Source organism: Passer domesticus, chromosome 9 (genome assembly GCF_036417665.1).
Source record: "Passer domesticus isolate bPasDom1 chromosome 9, bPasDom1.hap1, whole genome shotgun sequence".
Classification (NCBI taxonomy): Eukaryota; Metazoa; Chordata; class Aves; order Passeriformes; family Passeridae; genus Passer; species Passer domesticus.
Genome location: NC_087482.1, coordinates 28,213,592 through 28,232,594, shown reverse-complemented (window position 1 = coordinate 28,232,594; position 19,003 = coordinate 28,213,592). Strand labels below are relative to the sequence as shown.

General features: G+C 40.2%; 1 protein-coding gene across 15 annotated transcripts in view; it reads left to right on the top strand.

Moving 5' to 3' along the window:
* Positions 1-10,296, top strand: part of ATP2B2 (ATPase plasma membrane Ca2+ transporting 2) — a 391,446-nt gene extending 381,150 nt beyond the window's left edge. For 11 of the 15 annotated variants that reach the window (XM_064432245.1, XM_064432232.1, XM_064432231.1 and 8 more), the window contains one exon: positions 8,572-10,296. In XM_064432245.1, coding sequence (XP_064288315.1) covers positions 8,572-8,883 — 312 coding nt within the window. In that variant the 3' untranslated portion in view covers positions 8,884-10,296. Of the gene's footprint in view, positions 1-4,204; positions 4,261-8,571 lie in introns of all 15 variants that reach the window. The other 4 variants (XM_064432240.1, XM_064432243.1, XM_064432244.1 and 1 more) reach the window with 2 other exon arrangements.
* The last annotated feature ends 8,707 nt before the right edge of the window (positions 10,297-19,003 follow it).

Genomic DNA, 19,003 nt, shown 5'->3' with positions numbered 1-19,003 from the left:
AAAATTTAAATAGACAATTTATCTTCCCTCTCTACTCTCCACTGCAGCAAAGCAAGAATTAGATTTTATTGTACCTTAACAAGGGCCTCACTCGTTTATGGGCTGAAGTTAATTAATAGGAGAAAGCAAAATCTGCTCCAGCCTTTGTCACCTTTCATTTGGAGAAATAAAACAGGTGTCCAGAGCTCCTCGTGGTTATAGCCAAGTTTCTTCACTAAAATAAAAGCCAGGTGATGGATTTGTTAAACTTCCCAGAGATAAGGATCTCCACGGCAGAGGGCAATTAGAGATTGGGATTTTAAAATGCTTATTCTGGACTGTTGGTGTTTTATTACCACAGCAGAATGTCTGCTGGTATTAAATCAGAAATTATAACACTTAAGGAAAGTTTTGATTTATTAATACAAAGACACAAATTTATGAATGGCAGTGAAAAAAACCCATCAAGTAAAACCCCCATGGTTTTTATTTTTAAATGGGGTATTTACAGTGGGTTGCTCATATTCAAGAACCTGGAAAACCTTTGCTAATCCAAATTTCATAGAAATGGGGGATGGTTTTGTGAATTGGTATTTTTTAAGGAAATCCCAGTTGCAAAATGCTCACCTAGGGCTGCTCCCCAGCTCTGTGCTTAAAATGTGTGTGGGCACACAGGACTGGCTGCTTTCCTCTCAGCTGCTCAGAACAGCTCAAACCCCATTTTCTTCTTCCTGTGGGGTGGAAGAGAATAATGGCATCATTGTACTTCTGATTTTGAAGCCTTTCCCTGTCTTCAGGACTGCTAAAAATATATGTAAATGTATTATGGGGACTATCAAAGGAAAACCTTGAGAGTATAGGAAGGAAACAGGGTTTAGTTCTTGAAACTTGCTCAGGATGTTGCAACAACTGGGATATTTCAGGGTGCCCAAAGTGGAGAGGGTCTGGTATCAATAAATACTTAATTAAAAAATAGGAATCACATAGTGCTGTATTGATATGTCAGTATAATTTAACAGAGCATTTATGAAGCTCTTTACTAATTGTGTTACTAATTTTTAATATAAAGTTCATTGTGACATCTTACCAATCTGTAAGATGTCTCCTGCAGGTTTATAGTAAAATTTTGGATTTTTTTTTTAAATTGAATGTTTTTCTAGTATTTTTAGGCAAATTCTTTTTTGATTCAAAGCTTAGTGCTTGCTTAAAGAGAAATCTGCCTGTGGAATGCATCCACCCCTAGAGTGGTCTGTGAAACAGGTCAGCAAGTTATTACCTGTAATTAGCAGCTATTTACAAATATGGCCCATTCAGAGTTGTGGAATCCCTTAATTAAAAGCAGTTTGTAAAAGGGAATATTTAATACAATACTAAAGTCTCCCTAGTGAGCCACCAGGGTGTTATTTGTAATAGCAAATGACAAATTTCTTGATGTCACCATTAATGGATAACAGGGAAGTCTGTGAGTCTCTTTTCTCTTTTGAAAGACATTGCAGCTTTAAATAGAGCAAAAATTTCTGCAAATTAAAACTTGGCATTTTCAATAATTCGATCAAATTATTAAATCCATTTAAATGCACACTAAATATGTGCACCTGTTTAATATGCAAACCTTTAAGCTACTGAAAATGAAAATATGGTGAAGTTAAGCAAAGTGGTCTCAGATCTTCTCAGGCACAGATTAACACCCACAAACTTCCATCATTTGATAGCTCTCCCACTACAGAGTTAAGGGTGGTTTCAGCTACAGCCTTTGGTGGATTTCTGTTTTATATGCATTTCTTTCTATGTTTTATTTGCCTTTTTTTCCTTTTGAAACTCAGAATTAGTAACACCCAAAATTATCTTGTGCTGAAAATTGAGTATGTAATTAAAGCTTTCACCACTAGATTTTTTAGTTAGGTAGAGGGTGAGAATATCTAACTGTACACAAAGTAAACAAGTCTTTATCCCACACAGTATATTCCTCAGATGTTTGTGTTAGCAATAGGTAACCCCTGCAAAAGAGCACAGTTGCAGATTTTCCAAGAAAGACACACAATTAATATTCCTTTGTACTTGCTCTTCCTCTCATTGTCATATGGAGCTCATACTCTTCCCAAGTGGAATCAGTCAGGAACTACAGGTCCCTGCAAAAAAAATCTCTCCTTTCTTTCAAAAAATATTCTACTTTTTAAGTTTAGGGAGCACTGGGGGAACAACAAACAAACCAAACCAAACCCCAGCCAAAGAGACCTCCCAGAGTTTATTTTTCTTGCTTCTGGTGAGGACTGTCTTATCAGAGGTTTCTAGAAGTGAATATTTAAAGCAATCACTTGAAACTTTTTACTACCTGAACCCCAGCAACAGCAGCCTGAAATGACCCACTTGTATGGTGGGACAGGAGAAAACAGAGTCACAACTCCAGATTTTACAGCAGCAGTTAAAGCCTCACCAATCAACAACAAAATGCTCTCAGAGGTATTTGTCCATCATACAGATCTCAGAAGGTTTTTTTGGCTTATTTTTCTGTCTGGTTGATTGGTTGGTTGGTTTTTAAGAAGTGTCTTCCTGCAAGAGCAGAGCACAGCACCCTTAAAGCTGGATTTGTGCTCTGCCTTCCTTGGAGGGGCCACAGCCTCCAGAACTGCGGCTTCACTTGCTGGGCAATAAAACCCTTCCCATTCCCCTTTTAATTAAAGAATGGTTGCAGTTTCTGAGGTGTGCCAAGAATGTGTCCTGTGCAGAACATTCAGCATTTGCTGGGGGTGGCACGAGGGCAGGAACTGCCATGGACAGGTGGAGGTGTCACCCAGGGCTTTGCTGTGGCATGAGGCCACGAGCATCTGCAAATTGTGTGAGGCACTCAGCAAGCTCAGCTTCAGTGGCTCTGACAGCCCATTTCCCAAGAGATCATCTTAAAGGGTCCATTTAACTGTTTGCAAGCTGTTGTGTATGAAGAGCTTTTATTTTTCTTACTTATTTAATTTTCTATGAAGGAAATAATTCAGAATTCAGAGTTAAAACTTGAGGTAAAGTCTTGTTTGTATGAAATTTTTCATGAAGAAAAACGGGAACTAATTTCTTTTAAAGAAATCATCTATTTTAATAAATGTTGAGGCAAAGATTGCTGCTCAGTATCGATCTACATTCAGATCACAGATCAAGAGCAGTGGGCAATTTCTGTAGAGGAAGGTTTAACCATCACAGGAGGAAATGGAACAAGCAGAACTTAAATCAAACCCACAGCTAAAATTATGTTTCTAAAGTTGCACCATTGAACCAGAGACTGGGGTTCCATACTAAAGCCTAGGACTTCCCACTGCTGTGACCAAGGTCTGACAAAACCCTCCTGGAATATGCAAAAAATCAAAATCAACTCCCAGATCTCCTCCCTGAAGGATAATTAAGCAGATTTAGAGCCTAAATATAAACCCAAGCCCTCAAGTGGAGATGTGCCATGGCAGGAAGGGTTAGATCCTAAAGCACAAACAGGTTCTTTTAAAGGCTTGTGGGATTTATTTAAAACTGATACAAAAATGTCCAACTCCATAATTTTGCAGCAATCAATCCTGCTGTGGAAAAGTGGAAGTCCTGCACAGGGCTCTGCTCTTTTGCTCTAAAATACTGTGAAATTCAGCCCTTTTGTGGAATGAGAACCAGGCCTGTGTGGGTGCTTTGCTTTCCTTGCTGCCTGTGGTTTGAATTTTGAGCAGCACTTGCAGGATTTGCTGCATCTTTATGTGGGAAGAGAGCAGCACACATTACGTTATACATCTGTTTCACTCGTTAAAGCAGAAAACTAGAATTTCTATTTTTTATACATGTTTTTTTAACTTTATGTTTGAATTTGCTCAACTTCTGTATCCTAGTCCCCAGAATATATGAGACACAACATTTACAGGTGACCCCAATTCAAGAAGCATCTCTTGTGGAGACCTAATCTGATTTTACTCACCTAAAACTGGGAGGATTCAAAGAGAAATCACATTATACTGAAGATATTTTCTATTTCAAAGCTTTCCATATGCAATAGTCCTTGACCAAACTCCTTTACCTTTGTACAGTTTAGTCTTGACCTAGAATAGTCTCAGTTACACCTAAGAGTTGGCATCTCTTTGCAAAATTGACCTCTTGTTTACAATTTTATACTAATCACCTTACTGACCTTTCAGTATTGAATTTATTTGCTGTTGCAGTGCCCTACTCTCTACTGTCTGAATATTAAATGTGTTTGTTTTCCCAGAGGGCTAGAGAACATTGGACAAAAGGGTTCAGCAGGAGAGAGTGAAATAAAAAGAGGTTGTGAGTCTTTAACCTTGAGCCTGAAATGAATGTGAACCAAACTCCAGATACTTGGCTTAGATGAAGCCAGGTAAACATTCGAGTATAAGCCCACACACTACCAACCAGAACACAGCTCTTGGTGCTTACCAGGCTTTGGAGATTTTGCCTAGATGGTTGTACTTAGGACTGACATTCTGAATATCACCTTTTTCTTCTGATGGGAAAAAAAAAAATTGTAGTATCTAAAATTCAATTTCTTTTTTTTTTGTTGTTGTTTTTGTTTTTTTCTTGCCTGATGCAGTATAATAAATCTGACTTCCAAGGTGGGATGAAGCTGAAGAGTTTTTTTCTGTTACAGCTCCAGAGAAGAAAGAAGTGGAAACTTATAGCAATGTCAAAAATGTCCTGAAGTGTTGTCCCCGCAGTCTTTTGTTAAAAGCAGTTCATTTTTTTTCTGTTGTCTCCATTACTGTGAGAAAAGGGAGCTGTATCTCACTGTTTGTCTTCCCTTGGCATTGTCAGTCTCATAAAGAAACACCATTACATGAACTTACATAGTTCATACTAAACCAACACTTCCCAGGTTCTATCCATCACGGATGTCCCTGCTTTTCCATGCTTTTACAGCCATAACAACATCCCAAGTTCATCTGCTTGATTTTATCTTCAAAAAAACCTGGCTGGGCTTGGTTTCAGCAGAGCCCCAGAATGTTTTTACACAGATATTACCTCAAACCTTGAATTTAAGCATGTATTAAAAGAATTTGTTGCTGTTGGGCCACGTAACTCTGGGTAAATAATATTTTTAAATCTGGGAGTTGTATCAGCTATAATAGGTAGATTAAATATTGTAGTATTACAGTAGGGAAACAAAAATGCCACCTTTACATGCAACAAACCCTCTGCCTTTGTTTCCACTAAGTTTTGTCCCTGCAAGCAATAATTTGATCCATTGGGGGACAGGCCTTGAAGGAGATTTTGAATTTTATTGCAGTGCAGAAATTCTGTCACTGAATGATATGTGACATTAAAAAAATAAGTGTTTTCTTCTGGATGCCAAGTTCAGTATGCAAAATTTTAAGTTAAGGAGGGAGTTTCTTCTAAAGTGAAAAATCAATGGAAAACTAATACACATCTCTGTAGAGAGATTTTAAGTGAAGTTATGGGTTCCTACAGCTCCCTTGTGAAGAGAACTCTTTAGAAATCTAATTTGATTTATTGTCAGCTTGAGGGACTTGCCCAGTTTGGCTCTTCCATTACCATTGCCTTCAGAGGGTGACCTACCTACCTTAGGTGTCAGCAGAGCTGAAGCAGTTCTCAGCTAATATTTCCACTACAAACCAGTGTGAACAAGGAGAAGCCATTCCAGAAACATCTCAATGTTCTTTCAAGACCCAAACAGACCAGGCCAAAGATTTTGCCACACACCTTCACCCAAAGTGAGAAGCTGCAGTTCTACCTTCAGTCCATGCAGCTAAAAGTCATTATTGCTCCCCTGCAATGGCTCATTAATGAATTAATTCCAGAGCCACTGCAGAGCCCCAAATCCAGATCATGGAAACATAGCTGGAATTTGACAAGGAGCTTGGAATGAAATCCAAATGAGATGCCAAATGTTGGTATTAAAGCAATACAGATTCTTTCCCTACTGTGGGATATGGAACTTACAAATTGACATCAGTTCCTCCCTTGCTAAATCATGGAGAGTTAAATACAGTTTGTGTGATGAAGAAAAGCTTTCCTTTCTTTGGATTCTGCTGGATCTGTTCAGGATAATATCAAACTCTTTTATTTAAGTAAAAATTTACCTTCACTATAAAAAATCCAGCTGGCAAATAGAACCTAAGTCTGTGTCATAGAAATTGGCTGTTTCCAAGAAAATAGAATTATCTTGTTAGTTGATAAGCTCCAGCATGCAGCTGCAGCTGAAGAGGTGACTGGTATTTGTGTTTAGAAAGCAGAAATAACGGGGAGGTTTGCAGAAATGTCACCTCATCAGCCCATACTATAAAGTACCCAGGGTACAAAAAAGTTTCTTCATTTAAATAGGCCAATATGGGACGTGGTTTTAAGGCTGTCTCAACAGTCATACAATTGTTTTCATCATTTAAACTAATTACTGTGCACTTGAAAAGACAAGCTAGGAGGGCATAGATAGTGAAGGGATTTGCCACCTTTTCTGTTTTTAGCAATGCAGATGAATTCCTTACCCCACTCTGTTGACTCTACAGAGCCCTCACAGAGCTCAGATTCAGCTCTCACAAACCCCTGGTTTTTAATTCCAGGAGCTCTCTTAGGTACACTCTGTGATTGCAGTGGGTGAAACTGATTTAAAATTTATTTGTTGATATTTTTTCGTGCAAGACAATCTTCCGTCTTGCACCTCTGCCAACCTAAAACATTCTCACACCTCAAGGTCTGGCTGAGCCGTTCTGTGCCACTCCAATCCTCTTACCTGGAGCATAAACAGTCACATGAACTACTTTTTGTACTGTGCCCTGCTGTTACCAAATGTACCTGTGAAGGGAAGGGAGAGTATTTGGGCTGACCCAATGATCTGAACGTGGCAAGGATTTTAGCTGTTAAGATTTTTAAAAGACGGTGAATATCCAAATTTAGAGATCATAAACAAGGACCAAGATCAAAGAGAAAAAAACCCAAACCAAGTCAGCCTCCACCTCAAATGTGCTGAAATTCTGTACAACTTGGCCAGCTCCAAGCATGGGATCAGCTGGACCCTACAGCTGGAACCCTGTGGCCCTGTGCCGTTACTGAAGTGCAGTCTGCCAAGGAAAAGAGGAATTAAAGCTTTCCAAAGCAGTGCTGTATCAGGCCAACCAACAATGTGCAGCATATTTACATGTAAAAAGATCCACATGCCAACCACCAAACCATTTCAAATGTGTGTGGAGAAGCTTTCACAGTACCTGCTTGCACCTTTTCTGCCTCTGCCTGTGTTTTATTCTCCCCCCTGAGAAATGCTCAAGGTTTGCTCATGGACTACATGGAAGTAGAGGGATAGAACTCATACTTAGTCATGAAACATTTGCCAACAGATCACGTTTTGCCATTCTGTTTTTTCCTCTCTGCCCCTCCACCCCCTTCCAAAAAGTTCTGTTTTTTTCAACAGTAACTCAGCACAACCCTTCACTTCTTTTGAGAACTGGTAGGTCCCTGGAACTAGAGAGCATCCTTCCCTTTGCCCACCCATAGAGGATGTAATGTCCCCACTCCTCAATCTGCTCCTCCCCTTTCCTATTGGGCACCATCCCTGAGAATCGCTGGGCTGAGTCTTGAGTTGATTTTCACCTCTCTTCTTATTGCCAGGTGGTTTCTGGCATTAGGTGGCCCCTGGCACAGGTCACTGACCTGCTTTAAAGACTGCATATATGGCATAAATTGTGTGGCTTTCAGCATTTAACTGCACGACTGAGACACCAAATCCAAACAGCTCGCTGTTAACAATGGGACTCAATTCAACCCAACAACCAATCCATTATTTTACTTCATGTTCTTCTATTTATTAACAAGCTGAATGGCTAGAACAGTGGGTCTATACTCGAGTGTTTACCTCACATCTGCATGAAGGACAAATAAAAGTTGGTTCAACGATACTATGTTCACATTATCCAGGCTTCCAAGTGTAGTTGTTGTGTGCAAGTTATCTCTGTTCATGTGGTAACTGTGATTTTTATTTTTTTTTCCCCCTGTGGTAGCATGATTGCGCTTAGTACTTTGTCTGCTTGGCTTTTTGTGCTCTTGGCTGCATCCATTTAGATTTTGCTTTAAAACATTGATATTCTAGTTTTCACACTTGGCTCCTGTGTGTGTCTCATACGTACCCATCCAACCGTGTCCGTGTTCCGTGCTTTTCTGTTTGTGAAGTGTGATATGTTATGTGTAATGGTTTTTTTAACAATAATATAAAAGAGACTTTTTAATTTAAAAAAGCCTTTCTACTTACTCACTGCAAAAAAAACCCCAAAAAACTATCAACATGCATGGTTTGACATTTGCATTACAATTAACATGGCTTGTCTTTTACTAGGGATGTACCACACGAGTGGACCTTGGCTTTCTTTAACCACTCCTCCCCATCAGTTCTTTGATGGCTTTAAACCTTGGTTTATTTTAATATTGCAGTTGGTACAGACATTCAAAATGCACATAACTGAGCCACTCGTTTATGCATATAACATCCAGAGACTTTGGACTCCAGCTGCCTGCACTGCCCTAACCATGTGCTACATTTTTCACCAAGTGTTCTCTGCCCCGCTGTGCCCTGGGGCGCTGCCCTCTGACAGCCCTTTCCTTTTCTCCCCCCAGATCCGCGTCGTGAAGGCATTCCGTAGCTCTCTCTATGAAGGTTTAGAAAAACCAGAATCTAGAACCTCTATTCACAACTTTATGACTCATCCTGAATTTAGGATAGAAGATTCCCAGCCCCACATCCCACTCATTGATGACACAGACCTAGAAGAAGACCCTGCTCTCAAGAAAAACTCGAGTCCACCGTCCTCGCTGAACAAGAACAACAGTGCTATCGACAGTGGAATCAATCTTACAACTGATACAAGTAAATCAGCTACCTCTTCTAGTCCAGGAAGCCCAATACATAGCCTGGAGACATCACTTTAGCTGAAAAGGTCACTGCAAAAAGAAAAAACAAAGAAATATAAAAAGTTAAAGTAAAATAAAATAAGAAACCCCACAGCAACCGAGATATATAAATATATATATTAAAAACATTGCTGGCTGAAAAGCTGTTTGAACTCTTATTCACTCTGAGACAAGTGAATGAATTGTTGATCACAATGGTTTTGGGGAAAGAATGAATGGCTGATTTACATACCCCCCGTTCCCTTTCAGAAAAACAAAAACAAAAAAAAAATCCTCCTGCATGAATGTACTGTACACTGCTGGCCCTTCTTTCTCTCTTTTTGTTTGTTTTTATTTCCTTTTTTGTTTTTTGTTTTTCTTTTTTTGTTTTTTTTTTTGTTTTTTTTTTTCCTCCTTAAGCAGGAACTGCAGAGGACTTCTTTCTGAGGCTATTTATCCAATTCACTGGTCTGTGAGTTTTTGAAATGCTTGTGTGGCATGGACTCAATTGTATAGATTAATTTAAATAACTTTTTTGAAGTTGCAAAGCTTAACTTGCACAGTAGATTTGCACCAGTTGGACAGAGGAACTTAAACATTTATGAGACTATATATAGAGATATATACATATAAGTATATAGATAATTAATTATATATATGTATATATCTATCTATATATATATAGTTATATATATATAAAGTTTCTTTGTTGGCATGTTGCCTTGTTTCTGCTCAAATTGCTCTGACTATTTTAACTTATTTATGTCCTAAAGAAGAATGTAATTTGTTTACAAACCTGTAGATAATATCCTTAACTATTTGTAGGGTTAAGAAAGCACTTCCTGCCGAAGTAGTATAAAAATGGCTCAGCTCAGCTCATTGAAAATGTCTGTACTCTCGCACCCTGGATATTTTATTACAACCGTGCTCTGATTTCTGCCTGATTTCCTTTTTGGGTTTTTTTTTTTTTTTTGTCTTTTTTTTTTTGTTAATAATGTAGATACTGCTAGTAAATAACAAAAGAAGCCAAAATATAACACATTGGATGTAGCATTGTGATCCTATATACAGGGAGGTAAACCAGGCTTCCTTTGTTTCAAATAAAAATCAAAATGATCAGGTTCTCTCCTTTTTTTTCCTTCCTTCCCTCTGATGATCTGCTTGAACTTGTTTTGGTGCAACATACAATAATGGAGGCTATTTCATTCTTCAGACATACAGCAATGGCTTCAGAAACTATTTTTAGAGAGACATTAAATGAGTTTATAATTTAAAATAAGTTATATTTGGTTTGTCTATATGGAGATAAAAGAAATGTTAAAATCTTGTGATATACTGTGTTAATCCTTTTCAATTAGTACTTTAGGCATTTATTTCCTTATTATTTGCAAGGTATGGGCTGTTGGCATTTTGGATGAAATCACTGTAGGTTGTTGCTTTGATTTTTTTTTTTTAAAGAAAAATATAATTTCTGCACTATTAGGACTGAACGAATCTTTATTAATTGTGTATTGAGATGTGATTTGTGTGGTTTTTTTAAAATCAAGCTTGCGTTCCTGCAGTAACACAGTAATACATTATTTTACCTTCAGCTTTCTCCCAAGAAAGCTGCTTTGAAAACCTGCAGTATGGAAGGCGAAAAACATTTTTCAAGATGGTAACAGCCCTAGAAACATAAAAATTATGAGCTTATACAATTGCTATGTCAACCACTTGAATGCTAAGCACTTTGTGGATCACAGATTTTTCATAAATAATTTTTGTATTTAATATAAAGTTTGCTTGGAGACTTTTCAGCATATGATTTTTTCCATAGCTGTACAGTGCAAAAGACATTTGGAATTACACAATCGATAATGCCAGGCGTGTTGGAACAAAACACCCTCCAACCATCTCGATCCCTTGAGTTGTTAAGGTGTTTTTCTGGTTGTCCTAAAGTTGGCTCCATACAGTGGTGCATCTCTGCAGTCACAGCAGCTTAACCAAGCCAGAACTCTCCAAACCAAGCTTAGACTCATGGCCAAACTGCAGACTGACCCCGGTGTGTTCAGGGTGCATCAGGACTCTCAGCCAGGTAAAGCTCTGAGCAGCTCCCCGTGCCGGCTGCCGGACTCGGGGCTGGGAGCTCTGCTGGCTGTGGCTCATCCTCAGCCCCAGGGCCAGGCAGGGTGCCCGGGGCAGCTGCTCCAGCAGCCAGGGATGGGCGCCAGGCAGGAAGGTGCTCTGTGACTGGGGACTGCCCTGTTCACCACGGATTGGCTCCCTGGGCCTCTGGGCATCTCTGGCCAGAAGACAAAAGTGGTATCTCTTTACAGGGAAGCCTCTAGCTTTGGACTTGAACATCTACAGAAGCTATTAATACTGGAACAGTTTCTTTTCAGCATCTTAACACACTGACTGTTTGCCTTTTTGTTTTCCAACACTCTTCATGTTTTTTCTCGGTTCCATTATTTTTTTTTTTAATTTTTGAATTTTTTCCTGTAGGAGTACCCCTCCCTAAGGTACCATTTGCAGACTTGAAAACTGTTAAGAAAACGAACACTGCATTCTGTGTATATATAGTAAAACATATATAAACTGAGATGCATAGAAAACTTGGGCTTTTGTGAGCAGAGACTGTGCTTTATGTATATGATAAATGATAGACTTTTTTTTTTTTTAAAGCAGAATAGCTATGACCTTTCAACTACAAGTCGTGCATCACAATTCCTTTCTTTTATTGCTTGACCTCTCTGTGATGGGAACAATGGATCAAAAACCAAAATGATCAGTTTGTTAAAATTCCCTGCAATATATAAATGCTCGCTCTCTACGTACTGTACTTAGCAGCATGAGATTTGTGGACAACAATACAGTGGTACATTGGCAATCCATCCCACTAGGGGTTATTAATATATGTTCATTCATCTGTTTTTATGAATTTTTTTATCTAGACAATAATTGTAAATAAAGAACTTACTCTGTCTGTTCATTTAATACTATGCAAAAGGTTATGCTTTCTATTGTTATTCTTATTCCTACAGTGTGATGCTGGAATGTTTGTGGTTTCAAAAAAAAAACAAACAAAAAAGACAAAAGTAAGTAAAATATGTGATGTAAATTATTTTATAGTTTGAAACAAAATGATAAAGATTTACTCTTGCTGCTTTCTGTCTAATAGATCTCTCTTGGCAGGAGCACAAGTGGAAAATTTAAAGAAATAAATTCACAAAGCAGCATGAACAATAATGGTCTGAATGTAACAGCTTTCTTTATTCTCACCTGAAATCCCGAGATGCAGCTCTGGATTCCCGCTGGGATGTTTGGATGTAAATCTGGACTGGCAGTGAGGACCCTGCTCCCCAGGCAGAGTTTGCTTCCCTTGCCCCAGGGGCTGAGCAGCCCCCAGGGCTCTCATTCCTGCCTGCCTGGCCGGGAAGGCTGGAGGTGGGAATGCTCCTGGGAGTGCTGCAGGGAAATGGCTGCAGGAGCGCTCAGGAAAGTCAAACCATGAAGTGAATTTGCTTAGGGAACAAGGAGCTTAATCTTGGCCCTAAGAACAACAGCTCTCTAAGGCTTTTCCTGTCATTGATGACAGCTCTGCACTTACACTGATTTTTTCAGCTCTTTCTCCCTTTGTCAGAGTGAGAAAAATTAACCTTGAATTTTTAGAACTGGGGAGTGCTGGATTGTCAGCGAGGAGAATGAGAATTGGGGAGTCCAGTCCAGGACTCTTCCTGCCACTGAAGACCTGGGGAAAAAGGAGGGAATTCTCACTCCAGTGCTCAGGCCCTGAGCCCAGAAGTTCCTTCCCTTTTATTTCCCCAGCTTAGATTGATTCAGTTGTGCTTATACAATATTGTTGCTTAGGAGTTAGCCAAGCAGGCCAGGTATGAGGTGAGTGGCTGTCAGATAATCTCATTTGTAAAGGTAAAATGCTTCTGATTACAGATTTTCCTGTCTTCTCACCTAATTTCAAACTTTAATTCACCAATTTTCTATCAGAAGTTATACTTGATAGAGGCCAAAATGAAATAGTGCTACACTGTGAGGAAAGTTACCAACAAATAAAACTGTACTCAGCACAGTGAATTCAACAAAACCCCTAGAGAAAACAATTATTTAAACAGCAGATTTCTTGGACTAATGCAGCTTTACAGCTACTTTGGAATGAAACTCTTTTCTGCTTTGATTTTGGGAGCTCAGGGTAGGTAATAATCAGAAAATATTTTTACTTGAATTCCCTGTCACTCATTTCCCCCCTCCTCACACACATGAGTTGATTTGCAGCGTTAGTCCGAGTGCTTTGGGCAGAGCTCTCCATCTCTGCAGAGAAGCACCTGTGAGGAGGTGTTGGTGAGAAACAGCTCTGCCTCGTTCAGTGTGATTTGGGCACTCCGGGAATGCTGCAGCCCCAGGGATGGGCTTTAGCAGCTTCACCTTTGCAGGAGAGTTTGTGAAATATGGGATGGATGTGCGCTGCAGGTGCAAATTGGGAAGGAAAGCAGGAATGAAATTCCCCACAACGCTGAATTCCTGCTCTGTGCAGCAAACTGAGGTTTCAGAAAGGCACATATTTGAGGCTATTCATCCCTGAGGGAGAACCAGGGCTGATGCTCTGATTCAAAATAGCAATGCTGGAAGTTTTTAGCTGTTTTATGCCAAAATCACGAGGGTAAACATTGTGACCTCTGTAAGAAAACCAGGCGGTGATTTGCTGAGGTGCTGTGCTGATAAGGAAGAGGGAAACAGTGCACAAACAGCAGATAAAGGAGAGGCCAAAAGGGGAAATGAGGGAGAAGGAGTAAGAAAATGCAGGTGATAGTTTGCTATCTAATGAAATGAAATGGAGTCGTAATTACTTGTTACTGGCTTGATCTGTCACTGAGCTCCAACCCAAGAGTATTCCCTGTCCGAAGTAATTTCCAGTGAAGTCCCAAAGCAGCTGAGAGTAGGTGACCTCCAGCACTCCAGTGCTCCTGGGTGTCTGCTGCTGTCCCATGTCCCCAGCAGGGCTGGCACCACCTGGGGCAGCCAATGTGGGCACGGGGAGAGCACCAGGGCTCAACTCTTCCCTCTTCCTCTTGGTATTCCAGCACTTTTAGAGTGGCTTTTGAGGAACCACTAAAGGTAAGCACTGGATATTTGCCATTTGTGTTTGCATTCCTGCAGCTGTGTGAGACATTGGCAGAATGGAACATTAATAATAATGATAATAATAATAATAATAGTATTGTATTCCTGGCTCAGATCTGGACAAGGGTCCATGTGTGCATCACCCTGGGCAATGAACTACAAATCCATATTTCTGATTTTATGAATCCATGTAGGGAATGCTTGGGTTTGATCACCAGCACACCGCTACAGGAGGTACTTGGAAAAACAGGGAAGTGTTTGATTCTGTTTTTCTTTTTACAAGCAGGTTTTAACAGGCACATTATGATCTAACTAGATGGGAACTAAAGAGAAGTATGATCAAACAACTCATTTATTAAACAGGGCACACTGTTGAAAAACACAAACCCAAGGAAATATTTACAACAACATTTTCTCCCACGTGTTCAAACAAACTGATTTTCTGTCTATCTGGGAGCCCATGTTTCCCTGGTGATAAGTGAAGTGTTAAACTCCAAGTAAGGGAATGCGCTTCACTCCTTCCTCTGATGGATTTGGTTCATTTTCCAGCAAATTACAAAGCACCTGCCTCTACCCCTTGTGTGTGGGCATTTGAGAATCTCTGGGAGTTGAGCTGATATAAAATCTGCATTGTTGGTGCACAGCAAACAAGGTTATGAAAATCAGAAAAATGAGTTGTGCTTCTTTGTTTGAGCTTTCTTGGAAAGTTTCACAGAGCATTTTGACACGTGCTAAAGGTGGCCCTTTATCCCAGAATCCCAGAGCAGCCAAGGTTGGAAGGGACCTCTGGAGATCACCCAGTCCAACCCCCAGCAAGGCAGGGTCACCTGGAGCAGGTGACACAGGAACACACCCAGGTGGGTCTGGATTTATAAAATTCCTAGTGCTTTCCTCAGGGAGTTATTTAAAATTATTCCAGCTTCAAGTTTCAAAAGAGGCATTTAAAATAATTATCTAAAATTATTGAAGAAAATTTAATAAGAATGATGGGATGATGAGTCACAGGAATGAGTTACTAATACTTTCTCACCATCGCACATCAAATGGGAAAGCTCTCTCATGCTTCTTTGCATATGGAGAGTTAATTACAGTTTTTAATTTGATACACGTTTGGAATTATTTTCTAGAAGACAAAGATTCCAGGAGTTCTAGGAGGTGTCACTGTGCTCTGTGGGAAGGAAGGGAAGCACACAGAAACCTTCCTGTCCCAGCTGGAGCTGCTGAATGGCCAGCCCTGCTGCTCCCCCAGAATCACTGCCTGGGAGGAGTACCAGGGTTCCTGGCCTGGGACAGGCTGCTTTTCCACTTGTTTGTTTGTTTGGGATGTTCCTTGGGATTTCAGTGGCCTTCTCTCCAGTTCCAGGCCTGGTCTCACTGTATGGTTTTGTGGGTAGTGGTGCCTGCTCAGGGAATGAAGCCATAATTCATTCAGAGTAAAGTGTCTGTTCTACCAAGCCTACCAAAAAAAAAGGGAATTAAAGAGCTCCCCAGCAGAGCATTCAGTGCTCTGGACTGTCTTTGTGTGCTGCCACCTGTCACAGAGCACTTTGGCTTCAGAGGCAAAGCTGCAGAGTCACAAACATCTGCAGAGGAGGGATTCCTGCCAGGCAGAGGCTCCCCTGTGCCAAACACATCACACTTCTGGGAAGGGAGAAGGAGCTCTGCCTGCTCCTTGGAAAGTGTTTCTGCTGCCATAGGGACCTTTTTGGAGGTTTGATTCTACTAGCAAGAAATAAAGTCCCTTCCAGCTGGTTTTATCATCCCGCTGTCTGTGTCGGAAGGGATTTGGATGGTTTCAGTACTTCTCTATTACATTTGCTGTGCTATTTTCTGAAAGCCTGAGGTGATAAAAGTGGATGTAGTGAAATATTCCTTCTGACTTCTTCCCTTGTATTAAACTCCACAGTCTCCTGTAGCCCACAACTCCTAGATATAAATTGTATTTTCACTGGATGAGAAAACCCACTTTGGCTGAGCACACTGCAGGGATGATTCAATTGCCTTTCTTTTCATTTTCATGTATCAGGACAGAAGCACTCCCCAATAATGCCAAAGCATTTTGTCTCCTCAGTGTTCCTGCCAGGACATTTTGTTCCTGAAAATTTGGAGGCTGATCTATGATCTGCCACTGGCAGAGCATCCTTATGCTAATGGTGAGCCTGGTGGAAATTTGCCATCCCTCCAAACAGCAGACATTGAAAATAATGGCTGGGACAGCCCTGAATCACCTCACACCAGAGGAAAGTCTTGCTACCTACAGTCAAGAATTAATTGCATTTCTTTATCAATGCAGAACCTCTGCAATCTCACCACATTGAAGTGTTTGGTTGTGTTACTGAATCTTGAAATGGGACAGAGCTGTGGTCACAATTTGAATTTGCTTTCTTCTGTAGTTCATGCACATGTCACGTGTTACAAATAATGGATTTATTAAAACAAACAACCAACATTCTTTAGGTTTCCCAGCAATCTGAGATTTAGTAGGGAAAGCAGGCAGGTACGTAAAAATCCTGAATGATTTCTCCTTGTAAATTAGTTCCACAAAATATCATTCCATAAATGCTGTCAAAGTAGAAAACATCTGGCTGGCTTTAGGAAAATAACTACTGGTCATTGAATTCTCCTGGTCTCAGAAAATGCCTACTTTTGATGTCAAGACTTTAAAGGTAATGTTGGAAAGGAAAAGAGAAGAAATCCTGCCTTTTGCAATGGTAGCAGCTTTAAAAAAATACTGCTTTTGCTCCTGAGGCTACAACTAAATGGTGTCAGAATGGCAGAAAAGTCCAAATACTGAAACACTGATCAAGTAATTTCAACACAGGAAAAAAGTCCATTCTTTAAAGAAGATAACACATTTAAAAAGTTGTCAAGATTTGAGTAGCTAAAGCTCAATTCAGACTAAGCCAAAAGCAGAACAAGTGTTTAAAATCTTGTGCTAAGGGGACTGCTGGGCAGACAGAGGAAACAGCAGGTGCCAAAAGGGAATCCTCTAAAGGCACCCAGAAATTCTAATGTACGTAAGCAATTAAACCCAAACCTCGGAGCTACAAACTTCTGCTGCTCACTGTGACAGGTTTATCTCATTTGCATCTCTAAGGGCATCAAACACAAATTAAAGATATTAAAGGTCAGCCTGAGAGGCTGCAGCAGGGGAGGGAAGCTCTGCTCTGGGACAAACTGCAGCAGCTGACAGGCAAAGGGAAGGAGCTGAGCAGGGGGGAAGGGAGGGAACATTTTAATTCCTGGGGAGCTCAGGGGAGTGATTCCCTTCAGTTCAGCTCTTGTGTCCTGCAGGGTGTTGCTAATGGAGTTTGTGGGGGAATAGTGAGGGTTGTGTGCTGAACTCCCCAGCCACCCTGCTGGGATTTATAATCTGGCACATCCTTGTTATTTTTTTTTTTTCCTTTATTCTGCTGTTTGCCATTAGAGACTTTGAGAAACTTCCCGGTAAAATTTTGGCTTTTATGGGGCAGAAGAGCACAGCAAAGCCCAATTGAGAAAGTCCTGTTTTTCTTCTCTCATCCCAAAATCATAATTACCTTTGATGGCAATGAGAGATGTTTGCAACCTGGCAGTCTGGATCCTCAAACATTATTTCAGTTCTTTGGAATATTAGCCCAGTTATTTGGGTTGGTTTTTGATTCTAATCTGCTGAAATTGAAATAGCACTAGAGACCTATAATTGGAATAATTTCCATAAACCCTGAAAAATTCCAGTGTTCCAAAGTTAATGCATCGTTCTGTGGCTTTTGGTATCTCAGTTAATCTTTGCTTCACGTTTCAGCTGACAGAGCACAGGTTCTTTGATTTCAGGAGTTCCCCCAAGTTTCTCTATTTATCATCCTTAACTTCCCATCAGTGTCCATGGGTGCTTTGTAACAGAAAGCAAGGCCAGGAAAGGGTGCACAGGAACTGTGGGCTTGCACTTTAATTCTGTAGTTTTTTGGTGTTTTAGTCTCTCTCCACTGCTGGGAAGCCATGGTCAGTGATTAAAAACAATCCTGTAGTATAAGCAAGGCACAAATTAACATTAATGATTTATTTCTGACTAAACAGGGAGGCAGAATTCATATAGGAATTACCTACAGTGGAAATCAATATCAGATTTTAAAGATCCTGCTGCTACATCTTAAAATTCACTGAAAAAAACCTATCTCATCAGGCTCTTGTTGCTCATTCTTGTGCTTAATCTGCCACTGACAATGCAAGCAGTAGTTTTTTTTAGAATTGATGTTAAATATTTTCAAATCTGTTCATGCAGGGAATGGACATGAATGTGTTGGTTTAGATTTAAGTGCGGTTTGGGGGTTTTTTTTTGTTTTTTTTTTTGTTTTTTTTTTTTTTTTTTTTTTTTTTAAACCTCCTCATAGTGGATTTCTCATTGCAGTGATGCTTTTTTGATTATAGTCCCATGTCTTATGATATCTTGGAGTAATTTATGTGTTAGGTTTTTCAACGTATTCCTCAGATTATAATACTGAAAGAAAACAAGAATTCAACTCATTTTTATGTGCTTCTTGTGGCATTAAAGATTGAGATGATGCCATAGAAATGCAACAAATTGTGGGCACCAGGTTTGTATGTTTTGGATTCAGACACAGGGAAATGCCAGGACCAGGTTTCTTAATGAAAACCAGCTGATTTCCAGCCAGGGTACACAGATGTGCTGTTTGATGTGGAAAACTGAATAAAAAATAAACATCAATGCCACATTTCAGAAACGATGGTGATCTGTTCTTGTCCTGCCAATCTCTGAGGAACCCTCAGGGGCTGTGGATTGGAAAAGGTGATCTGGTACAGGAGCAGTGTGCCACAGAGGCTTGTAAAGCTGTCAGCTCTGTGCCATGGCCATTAACCTGGTGGCACATCTTAGCAGAGAAACTTTTGCTGCAGAGGGGCAGAATTTGGATCACAGCAGAATCTTTCAGACACAACATTTGGATTGCTCTGATGTCCCAGAGAGGCTGGGTTTGGGTCTGAGACTCACAGGAGGGAAACAATCTGCAGCAGTGCAGGAGCAGTGCCACAGTGAGGGGATTTTAGC